We start from the raw sequence: 12373 nt of genomic DNA on the forward strand, positions 1-12373 counted from the left end.
CGAGCGTTACGATGGATCTCGTTCTCGAAGTCGTCAACGAAGTTCTCGCAAATAGACACCTTTAGCATACCGTGTACCTTGGTACCGCTAGCGGAATACCGGGAGCCCGCCTAACGCCGGCGAGCAGGCGCTGATTGGTCCCGATGCTTCAGGCGAGCGCGTGGCTGCCCGGCACGTGGCGCCATCTGGCGACGTCAAGAAGATTTGCGCATGCATTGGCTGCGCCTCAGGGATTTGTGGCTTCTCGGGTCCTAGAGTTGCTAGAACCATTGGTTCTAGCAACACTGCTTTGTCCTATGACGTCATGACGCTTGTACTTGCGAGTTTGGCCTGTGGCGGCGATACCTGTATTTTGGTTCTTGCTCTTTTCTACGTTACAAGAGCTTTGTTGTCAGTATGAGTGGCGTTTTTGTAATCAGGAGCTGGTATTCTGTCGATACAAGCCAACTTCAATTTCTCCTCAGTGTCCCTTTAATGAAGATTAAGAAATGGCTTTCATGCACCCTTTCTGCTTTAAATGGGAAGATAAACACTGAGTCAAAACAAAAGCTCTCCCAGCCCAGGCGGCCAGTTATGCCTCTGCAATGTTGGTGGCCATTCTTGGCCGCATTTAGACAAGTTGTCGGGAGCTGTCGGGAAGTTTCACAGCACAGCACGGGAGCTCAGTGTTGCCAAAAAGTGCATCAGATACTAAGGAAAGCAGCGAGAATGCCTTTTCGCATGCGACAGCAGTGCCAAGCATTCTGTGCACCCCAAATGGATTATTGCCGATAGCGTGCGACATTGGTGGCATTTACTTATTTATTCAGTCAACTCCTAAAGGCCCTCAATCGAGGGTATTACATAGGGGGGAGCATTGACACACAAGAACGCAAAACAAGAATGAGCAAGCGCCAAGGTGCAGTACATAAATACAGAAAGCACAAGTAGAAAACAAAACAAAAGAAACAAACAAAAACCTGTAATATACATTGCAATTTACACGAAAAAAGAACAGATAGTGCATTAGAGGCTTAACATAACCGCAGGAACAAAACAAAATAACAAAACAGCTGAATGCAGCATGTGGTACAATCAATGAGTAAAGCTAAACAGACATTTCGGTTAGGAGGTCCTGAAACTTGTTAAGGTTCCTTTCTGAAGCAATGTGTGATGGTAGATTATTCCAGTCGACTATAGTACAAGTTGAAACTTGGTTCAGCGCAAAAGACGAACACAAAGAAAGGAAACGACACACACGGAGCGCTACTAACAACTGATTTATTGATATATGCAAGAAACATATTTATAGTCTTCACACGCATGCGCATAATCGGGCGGCTCCAGGCTACTTTAACAGTTTTAGATGGCTGTTAAAGTAGCCTGGAGCCGCCCGAATGTGCGCATGCGTGTGAAGACTATAAATGTGTTTCTTGCATATATCAATAAATCAGTTGTTAGTAGCGCTCCGTGTGTGTCGTTTCCTTTCTTTGTGTTCGTCTTTAGCGCTGAACCAAGTTTCAACTATGTCCCACCAAGTAGCCCAGCACGAAGTTTTGTTATAGTACAAGGTATGAAAGAGTTTGCAAAAGAAGAAGTGTGGCATGGTATGCGTTTAACTTTCAGCGGGTGGTCGCGACGTGGAAAAAAAAAGATTTAGGTGATTGAAAAAAATCGTCATGAAGCGGAACATGATGGTAAAGTTTATGGAAAAGGGTCAAGCGTGATAGTTTGCGACGATGTGGTAACGTGTCTACCCAACATTAAAGGAACAAAATGAAGCCCTTTACATCTTATGTGGGCATGTGCAGATAGTGGTTTTCTTATTTGAAGTGAACTGTAATTTTCTGGAATAATTCCGAAGTGACTATTTAGAATACTTCTGGCCCATAAAAAGGTTGAACGGCACAACAAGCATTTTCAAAATCACGTAATTTTCGAACACGCAAGGCCATAACATAAAAAAAAAGAGAAAATGCAGCGAAGCTTTGTCAGCCTAAGTGAAGCTGTGTCAACTTTCAGCACAAGTGGCCATTGGAAATTAGGGGTCTAACCTACATGTGGTGTCTGTGTATCTTTGGAGTGTGACACCTATATGTGGGGCCCCTAACTGCTGCTCTTCATTGCGATGGCATCGTTGCACAGCTGTTGCTTTTCAGCGATCTCCCCATGACAGCCGCTAGTCTTGTGCTAGCTTGTCAAGCAAGGGACTGCGCAACGTGAACATGAAGGGTGCCTCTTCACGTTCACGTTTGTGTTGCACGCTCCCTTGCCTACCGACGTATGACTGACTTAGCCAGCAATGTGCACGCTTAAACTTCATGCTAGTCCCCCCCCCCTTTGTGCCATCGTGCTTGTTTAGAAAATTTCATGCAGAGAAGAGCAGCTGCACTCAGCAGTCAGTGGATCCTGTGATTAAGGGGGACGAGGGTCTTGAAACTAACTTTTTTATTTATGGCTAGAATCTCATGAGATTTTGCACACAGATGTGTTTCTCTCTTCTGATTCCAAATATGTAATCACAATTGAGCTGGTGGTCTTAAATCTTGTTTACAAAGTCTAGAGTGTAATTAGGTAATTTCTTACGCAGCTTTAACGAACTTTCTCATTGCATTTTGTTGCTTTTATTTACATGAACTGATAGCCAGAGGCTTCCCATACCCGGTGACATTCTTCGTTTTTCTCTAAAGGCATGCCATCGTGATATATTATGTTGAGAGTAAAAGGTTGCAGTACTTTACACTGCAACTCGTTAGGCTAATTGTAAATTGCTATTTATATGTGGCCTAAACAAAAAAAGACATTGGTTATGGGAATTCACTGGCTATAAAGCTGCGTAAGAAATGACCTAATTACACTCTAGACTCTGTAAGATCCAAGACCACCAGCTCAGCTACGATTACATGTTTGGGACCAGAAGAGAAAAACACACCTGTGTGCAAAATTTCATTACATTCTATCCACAAATAAGAAGGTCAGTTTTAAGACCCTCGTCCCCCCTTAAATAGATTTAGCCTAGTGCTGCCATACTGCACATGCGCAGGTTGCCCCTGGTGACGGTGCAAGCGAAGGGTGTGGCATTCCCCTCGAGCGAATGGTGCCGTTTTTTTCGAAGGCGGTGCCTGGGAGCGGGTGGCAGACGCATGCACTGCTCGGTGGTGGTGCCATTCGGATACATTTACATCTTGCCATGCCACTCTGCTGCAAAAGCGGCAGATTGATCAATGTTGCGCCTTAGCTGCGCCAGAAAGAATACGCAGTCATGGGAAAACAGCTGTTTTTAGAACCATTCAGGCTTTCAGTTGGCAACCCACTAAAATGCTTCCGCAATTGGCAACCTGGTTGGGTTACATCTTGAGAAAAAACAGCGCTTGCAGACAAATGACCAGAACGAGAAGGACACACAACTGCTCTGACTAACAACTTTTATTTCGGAAGGCAGCCGATCCGCACCTTTTATACAGAACCGGAGGGAGTGACGCGCACGCGCAAAGATCAGCAAAGTGGGAGCACGGAAAGAGCCAGCAGATAGGCCAACTACTCTTAGCGTCACTGATAACCAATAGTGCAGCCCAAACAAGCGAGGAAAAAAGAAGGGAGGGGGGGGGGGGGGTGAAATAAAAGAAAGCGGTGAGAAACAAAGACAGAGAGCGTAAACAAACAATTCTAAAAAGATCCCAAAGAAGCCAACAACCAACATGGCTAAACGAATGACGATGAAGGGTGACAAAGATAAAGGCGCTAAAAGCTGAGCAGTCTGCAGCATAAAAGGTGCAGGAAAAGCCTGTGGAAAATGCAAAAAATCAGCACGGCTAAAAGAAGACATAATTGAAAGCGTTAAAACTGATAAAGGCAAAAAACTTGAGAAGCCGGTGAGAATGAAAACAAGAAGGGAAGGTGGTCACAAAAACGAAATTGAACAGACAACAGATCCCGAAAAAGAAGCAATGAATCATAAAAACTTAAGGGCGATAAAACGTAAGATGAGATAACAGAGAAGTTTTTACAGAAAAGTTTAACATGGGAAACATTGTAAAAAGTGGACGCTAACAAAACATCACGGGATGAAACCAAAAGAATGCACTGAATCAAATTGAGGGAGAGAGGCTGCCTTCCGAAATAAAGTTGTTGGTCAGTGCAGTTTTGTGTCCTTCTCATTCTGGTGCTTTGTTTGCAAACGCTGTTTTTCACAAGATGTGCCTCAACCAACTCGCCCAGCAACACACCATGCTCTGGTTGGGTTGTCTGGCTCGCTGATCCGATCTTGAGAGGAAAATGAGACGCATCCTCCACTTTGACATACTAAATCTTGCTACCTCCTGTAAACACAGGATTGCCCTGCTACTAGTGCAAGAGGCAGAAACCAGGCATTCAGAGAAAGGGAAAGAATTGGCACTGCATTAAAATACGTGCCTGGTACCTTAATTGCTTGGAATCCTACACAAGACTTTTAAAGAAAGCCAAATTCTTATTCACTGGCTGTGGTGGCGCAGAGGCTAAGCATTCAGCTGCTTAGCATGAGGTGCAAGTGTTATCTCAGCTGTAGCATTAACATATCATTGGCGACAAAAGGCAGAAATGTCCATCTGCTGAGCGACAGACCCCAGATGGGTGGCATCAATTGGTGACAGGTGTCCAGTGTGGCATCCCTTGTAGCTGCAACACAGCTTCAGGGCATGAACTCCACGAAAAAGGAAATAATGATTTTTAATATCAGGTTACACATCTTCACATAGATCAATTGATGCGTGACCACAGTAGGTCATGGAAGAGAGTGAGCCGGTTGATGGGTATCGTGACAACCCAAAGTGAACAAGGGAGGCTGTAGCCTCAGGGTACTCAAGTAACACTTGTAGCTGGGCTAGTAGGTGCATATAGTTCTGCGTACAAACGTTAGCGCAAAACACAAGACACTCACAAGAAAGGTGGACAAGACAACGCGCTACTGACAACTGATTCCTTTAGTGAAAGAGACGCATAATATATATAGGCACACTGTCACACCGTCCGTCAGCTGCTGCAAACGTCGGAATGATGTAAAGGGTCATAAAAGCGATAAAAGACACAAACACTGAAAACACGATGTAGCTAAAACAATAAAAATGGTGGGAGAACATTAAAAGGCATGACACGTGGTGTATAGGGCCAAAGATACATGATTGAATGGGATCTGGCAGAATGGCAAAAAAATGGAATTGCATTAAAAACGTAAAAAATGCAGAAATAAAAGAAAGAAAAAAAAAACACGTGAGACAGGGTGCTTGCCGGTGTTTTGACAAGAGGACTTGTTTTCACCAAGAACTCTGAGGCTCTTTCCTCCCTTGTTAACTTCGTGATTGTTCTGCTCTGCCGCGTGAAGAGACGAGTGATTACCGTGCCCCCCAACGTGGGGAGCCCGAACAAGAAGCCGTTGCTCATGCCTGCAGGCAGAGTATGTGCACACTGAGGGGCGGCAACCACTACAGTGGTGACCACAGTCATGCTGTGCTACCTGAAAAGAGTGTATCTCTAGCACAACATGCAAAGCACACATGCAAACATATGAAGAAAACAATATAGTATCTGTAATGCAATAGCAACATGCGCCAATTACATAGGATACCCATCTTCTGGTTTCCATGAAGAACCTTAATTTATTTGAAAGAACTTACAGTGGACTCAGCCTGGAGATTTATGCAAAATACAAGTGCAGAATTCTTTAAGTGAGAAAGTTTCATGAAAATTTTCGATAAACAACTGCTATCCAGTTTATACTATCTTCTTAATGCTGAACTTAATGACACACTCAGTGCATTCATGCTGCACTTCAGTTTGATATCAAGCTTGTCTCTCACCAACAGTGTAAAGTATTGCACCACTCCTAAGTCGGACTAGATGTGATGGCGCAAATATGGCACAGTGGTCCAAATACGGTATGGTGGGCGCCATTCGGAAATACTGCAAGTTGAGGCTAACGGGAAATTGCGCCATTTCTGAACGTTTAACAGGTTTGAACTGTAAAAGTTGGGTGATGCTGTCAGAAGTTTGAAATGTTCACACAACCCCACGTGCAAGGCATTTGAATGGCGTCATGTTGTGTGCCATGGAACACGAGCGAGAGTGCCTCCGTACTCACAACGCGTGAAGGCCGAGCTGTGCCTCACAGCCGGCGCGCGTGTTTGTTGAGGAATTTTTGCCAACTCTATGATGGCTCTTCTAGTCTTTCAGGTTTGGGCCTGCGATTGGCTACGTGGCCTCGTGCACACTCGAGGTCCTCAAGGGCGTTGCAGACAAGACAATCGTAGGGACGGAGGCCCCTGGTGAGTCCTTGTCTTCGTTCCGACCATGTTTGGGGAGCATCATGACTGAAAGGATGTGGGAAAATAATATGCATTTTCCAGAAAATCTGCCAGATGTAATGCAGCCACACAGAGCAACTTTCGGTTTCGTGTCCTTCAAAGGAACAGCTGCATGCTCTGCCCCACACCACCCCACCATGTGGAGCACATCTGTGCCAGTTCCTTGCGTACTAGCCAACCAGAACGGCCGCTCTGCAGCAGCTCTGTTTGCCAGGCCTTCATCGGCCCAAAAGTGACTTCTTGCTTCCCACCCGCACATACGGGCACTTAAGACTTGCTGCGTGTGTTCTCCACTTCCCCGTGGCTAATCAGTCGGTCATTTTCAAGTCTTTGCTCACGCCTCCTATGCCTCTGGTGAACTACACCATCTTTTGTCCTTGCTGTCATGATCAGTCGGGCTGCGGTCCTATCCATATTGCTAATGGCATTCCCCTGGCTTGGCATTTTTGGCTGTGCATTTCTCCTGGCCGTCTTCAGGCTACTTACACCCCTTAGAGCGTGCTCCATTCTATAGACAAGCGTCATGTTTGACGCTGGAGTCGCCAGCGACACGGGGTGCAAGCAAAAACGCAACGTGCCTACACTGCACCAAGCAATGCTGCCTTCGAAACCAACTCATGTACGCAGCCATTTCAAAGCATGTGTGTCTCTTCTGGTCAGAAACATTTTTGTTGATGCCTTTTCAACCTGTTTGCCTGGCGGAATTACTTGGTCGAGTGCTGCATCAGCTTCCTTCTCTGCTCCTGGTTGGCAGCAACACCGCGACTAAATCGCGCGACTATGTTGACTTATTGAACGAAAACGAGTAAGCACGATGTCGATAGGGAAGCTAATTGTCTCAGCTTCTGGACCGATACAGCATACCCGACTGCTAAGTGCAGGAAGTAGTGCAACAGAATGCATGATGCAAAGCACATTTTTCGCATGACAAGCCCTGTGATGTGCTCCTTGTTTTCATTGAGCTACTTCACTATGGAGTACGCAGAATATTACTGGACGTCTTAGAGCTACTTTGAATAAGGCATGCAATTGTGATCTCTCTGTTCTTTGGAACTTTGTCGAGGGCGCAGCGAACTTAAATGTTTTATTCTGCCTTATGAAGTAGACATTTCTGGAGTTGAGGTCTCACTTCGCCGATATTGTCCGCAAGGATGCTTTTGGCTTTGGTAGAGCTGCACAAGTGCATGCATAGATGTTTGCGTTCAAGTGCATGCGTTATTCTGTTTGATCAGAGTGGCTTTTAGGAGCGGTATTTGCTGTTTTTTGCCAAATTCTGATCCACCTGATGTGGTAAAAATTCAGGTTATCTGGGAAATAACACCGCATGACTTTGCACATATCCTAGTGACATTGAATCGTTTTCTATGACCAGTGTTAAAACGACACTTGTTCAGGCTTGCAAAAATGAAAAGCAACAAAAAACTATGTGTCGTAGTACATACTACTGCCACAGTGCTGCTTCGAACGTCGCGCTTAGTGGCTCCTATGAACGCTGAAGGCGACTGGCAGTAGCTGTTTTTTGTTTTGTTCTGTTTTGCACAAAGAGATGCCAGGGAGGGGTGATTGGCATCTGAAAAGGGCCCTCTGTGTTCAGCTGACGATCACACGCACAGGGAATATCGTGACTAAACTTTTCATGAGAGCCCGACAGAGTGCGAATGAGTTGCAGATGTCGTCGATTCTTGCACTGTGTGCGGCTGAAGAGCAGCCATGCAGATTATAAGAGATGCACACGGTCATATTTAGATGCAGAAATGCAGTACTAGCCATGCAGCCAATCCGTTCCCCTATCCCCCTATCCGACCACAGTAAACTTGTGGAAACCTGTGCCGCTGCATTTCTTCAGCATTGAGGCTCAACCAGCCGCACCACAGCTCGACTGGACACCAAGAATCACGTGTAAGAAAAAGGCAAGCCTAGCATACCTAAGGTGCACAGTGCCACCTTTTGCCTACACAACAAAGGTCATACGGGAGTAATTACTCATTGGCATCCACCCAAGCGCAGCCATACGGCTACAAAGGAAAGCTATACAGCTTTCTCAGAAACTTCGTAGTTAAAGAAAAATTCGTCCTGGTCCGGGGTTCGAACCCGGAACCACCGCCACACCGGAGCAGTCGCTCTACCAATTGAGCTAACCGGGACGGCAAGCTTCCCCTAAACATTTGACCAACAAAGGTCACTGCTGATGCCAGCACATCTCCTTGACATCATGGCCTGCTTCGCTTAGCTTTGACGGTAGCGTTGTGGCGGTGTGCAGTCATCACCAAACAGTGGCCACACCCTCCGCAAATGCATTAAAATGGTGCACTCTTTGCTGGGCCCCTTCACTGTGGGACCAGATTCACCCACATGGTGTTTCTGACTGTGGCTTCATCACAACCACCAAGTTTCCGACCCGGCAAAAAAAAGATATAACTGGAACCAGTTGGGTTTCCATCTAGTTCCAGTTGGACTAGTCAGGTTAGCAACTGGCGATCCCAATTGGTCCAGTGTTTATTCGACAAACAAGGCAGAACTAATGTGGCTCCTAACCCACTAAATTGTTTTCATCATCTGCACTACCACTGCAGCTGAAATTGTAAACACATGTGCTGTGGGCAAGCACCACGGGCCCCAACCTGAGAAACTCGTAAACGGGGTGTATAAGTTGGAGCGCAAGTGTGTTCTCTGGATGTACTGTCTCACTCGATATATGTTGCAACACACGAATATAGACCAGTGCTCATTCCCAGGGTTGCTCCTTAATTGTAGTCACTGCGAATTTAGGAAGAAGGTGCCATGCCAGGAAACGATCGCACCCTTATCGCATTAAGTCTGCAGGAGAATGTATTTCTCATTTCTTACGCAACAAAGTTTTATTGTTCTGAAACGATTTTCAACCCAGGCATGATGCGTATCAAGTGAAATAGTTTTTGAGGATTTGTTCCGCTTTCACTGTAGTAAGCTCACATGAACGAATCACTAAAGACTAGTGATACTTGTCATGTCTCCAAGTTTTAGCATGATGCATTCTTTTTGAACACGGTCATGAAGCCTCATGGAAGCCCCGCTGCCTCATCGGGTGACGATGAGTAAAGTAGGCTTGGAGGATGACATATCGCCCCGCAGTGGTAGCTGTGCATATTAAAATCCAGTATCAAAAGATTTCCTTTGCCGAAGGTAAGAAAAGGCATCAACTTCATTCATTGCCCCAGAAATTGATCCAGCTGGACGGGGAGGTGAGGGGGGAGATTTGAAATAGGACAACGCATAAGCAGCGCAAAAAGCGGAGTGAGTGCTCGACATATGAAAGCAGCCAACCTAACTGTATTGGCATAGCCAAAAATTATGCAGCACACAGTTTTTGTGACTGCAGCATTGTTACTACGCTGCCAGACTTGCATGCGTAACTCCTACAAATGGGACGTGACGCGTGATTCTCCTGGTATTGGCCTGTTAGTAAGTAGCCAACGTTGTTACTATCTGATGGTCTCGGGTATGAGAACTTATCTGCTCAGTTTCTTTTATTTGCCTTGCTTGCATGGAAACACTGTTACATAATATATTTATATTTCTACCTGTTCAAGCGCACATATGTATTGCCTGCCGGCGATTTGTTTGGTGAATGTACTGCAAATTCGGAAAAAGTGAGACGAGAGTTTATAATGTGTATTTCTGTTGCCTGTCACATCCGAGATGATTTTCTGTTGGAGGTTCTTTGAATCAGCGAAAAAACTGGAGCCAGTGAAAATATTTCTGAACTGTCTCTTGGCAAGGAAAATACACATACAATAAATGCTACCGCATTTTCAGCCTTCACATTCTCTGTAATTATAGGCATCAATATATGCTACAGAGTGCACTTTTTTATTTTAAGTAAACTGCACTCTTTATAAGTTACCTGTAATTTTCCTATATTTAGGTCCCCTGTTCGCTAAATCACGGCTGTCGTGCTTTCGGTTTTCTGCTTTTTACGGAATCTTGCCACCTAGCATTGCGAGGCGGCGTAGAGCTGACCTGGAAGACGACAATGTAGCGCTTGCGCTGTACAGCTTATCGACTGTCATTACCGCTCTATTGAGGGCAACAACAACAACAACCGCCGCTTTCTCCTGCCTGGCTCCAGGTCGTCAAGAACGTCTTCCCCACAGGGATATCACATCATGTACGGCAAAGCGTCAGGTTTGAGGCTCTGTCGTTTCAGTGGCATGATGAGGATTCGCAACCGAGAATGATTTATGTAGCTGTCGCTGTTGATTAAATTGCCACAATAAAAAGGTTTGTCGCGAAGGCTAGCTGCGTCACACGGATCCATTGTTCAGAGCTTAGCATCTTTTGGGAAGGCAAGACATGGCGTGTCCCTTAACCCGCCGCACTACTGTTGCAACCTTTAGCGGAATAGTACTCTGGCAGCCGCGTGGATCAAATTCGAGCTCAAATGACTCCGGACAAAGCGGCAGCACTCGCAGCGCGTCCCTATGGGGCGCATAGCGTCCACGCTATCCGCGCAGCTGCAGCAGGCGCACGCCGTGACGGCAAAGTGGTCGGACTGGCCGCCACGGAGGCAGGGAGACGTCACACCTTCCAAGGAGCAGTAGTTCGGGCTGACGCCGCCAGGTGCAAGGGAAAAAATGAGCGGAAAAAGTGCTTTTCGCTGGCTTTGGGCAAAAGACGATGCAGTTTCAGTCGACTTAGGAACACCAGCATTCCAGTTCACTGTAGCAGTGTTGCTGGAACAAGCACTACAGTGGTGGGCGCAAACATATTGATCTTGGCCTATTGTGTCGCTATTGCAAGTCACCAGCCACTTGGCAAAATAGTTCGCAGGTTATTCACGCTCTTTGATTGGACCTGTAGGCCACCAAAACGGAAAGCGCGTTCTGCAAGTGCTTTCACTTTTTGTTTCATTGCTTCTGGAGGTGAAGTCGAGCCACATATGCACGTTATCTACTCAAGATGAGTGCCACCCAGCGTGGTTTCCGATATAAGCCAGAACATCCCAAGCAATTCATTCTATTATGACACCATCAGCCTCGTTTCGCACCCTCACTCTTCTTTTACTTTCCCTTTCCCCCTTCCTCGGTGTACCCCGCAGTCTGCAGCGTGCAGATGTTGGTGAGTTGTGACACCACGGGTACCTGAGCATCCGCAGGGACTTCCCCCAAGGGGGAGGATGGTGAACAGTGCATCTTAGCCGTGCGTGGCTCAGCCGTGTCCGGGGAAAAGGGGATCCTGGGGGTTGAGCCGATGCCGAGAGTTTGGACCCTTAGGGCCCCTTGGCGGAGGGGCCCCAGTTTCCCGTAGACGGCACCTCCGGCCTGACCCGACTGGGGGAAATCGGCAGTCGCCTTTTTCTGTCCTCCCCTCCATCTTTCACTTTCCTATCTCACTACTCTCCTGTCTCCTGCTCACTTCTTCGATTTTCCTTTTTCCTGGTGAACTACCCTGAGTTGCGTCATATTCGGTTATAGTTGGGGTGTACAGCTGGCGTGGGCAGGGCTTGCTTGCAGGCTCCCGTCCCGTCCCCTTGTAGGGCTCCATGGTGGGCGGCTGGCACCGTGACTGAATAATATACTATACTCTTCATGGCTGCATCCTCTCTTGCAACCGACTGCCCTCCGAAACAAGTGCGCACTGAAGTAAGAGCAAATTTCTTTTAAAAAGAATGCAAACAACTTTCCAGGGTTCCACGTGTGTCCACAGCAAAGACGCGAAGATAACTGCTTGTCTGGTGTCACCCTTCCTTGTAACAGGGATCCTAACTGAAAGCACCGGAGTAGGCCATGAAAGCAAGAAACAAGCAAATGGAAAAGTTCAGTTTTCCATTGTCACTTGTCTTGTTTTGTTTATGCACAGAGCTGAGAAATGTAACGAACATGTGTGCCGTGTTTTCTTTTGACACGTGCGCTTCTGCTTTGTGAGGGAGCTTTCACGTCAGGTGCTTTTTCGGTTTCTTGGGTGATGTGTCCATTCATTGCACTGAGGTGCTTTCCTGCCAGTCACCTCGTTCGCCTGTAATCTGTGTGCTGATTGTGGATGGTAGCTTTTGTTGTGGAGTGCTTTCCTGGCTTGTG

The 12373-nt window shown here is 46.5% G+C and overlaps 1 protein-coding gene across 4 annotated transcripts in view; it reads left to right on the forward strand.

Moving 5' to 3' along the window:
• LOC149324964 (F-box DNA helicase 1-like) overlaps nt 1–12373 on the forward strand; it is a 218746-nt gene that overhangs the window by 161699 nt on the left and 44674 nt on the right. For all 4 annotated transcript variants that reach the window (XM_089562718.1, XM_089562715.1, XM_089562717.1 and 1 more), the window contains exon 13: nt 6179–6278. In XM_089562718.1, coding sequence (XP_089418844.1) covers nt 6179–6278 — 100 coding nt within the window. The remainder of the gene's footprint in view (nt 1–6178; nt 6279–12373) is intronic.

The sequence above is a fragment of the Amblyomma mixtum genome, chromosome 10, assembly GCF_055824585.1.
Source record: "Amblyomma mixtum isolate Tamu chromosome 10, ASM5582458v1, whole genome shotgun sequence".
Lineage (NCBI taxonomy): Eukaryota > Metazoa > Arthropoda > Arachnida > Ixodida > Ixodidae > Amblyomma > Amblyomma mixtum.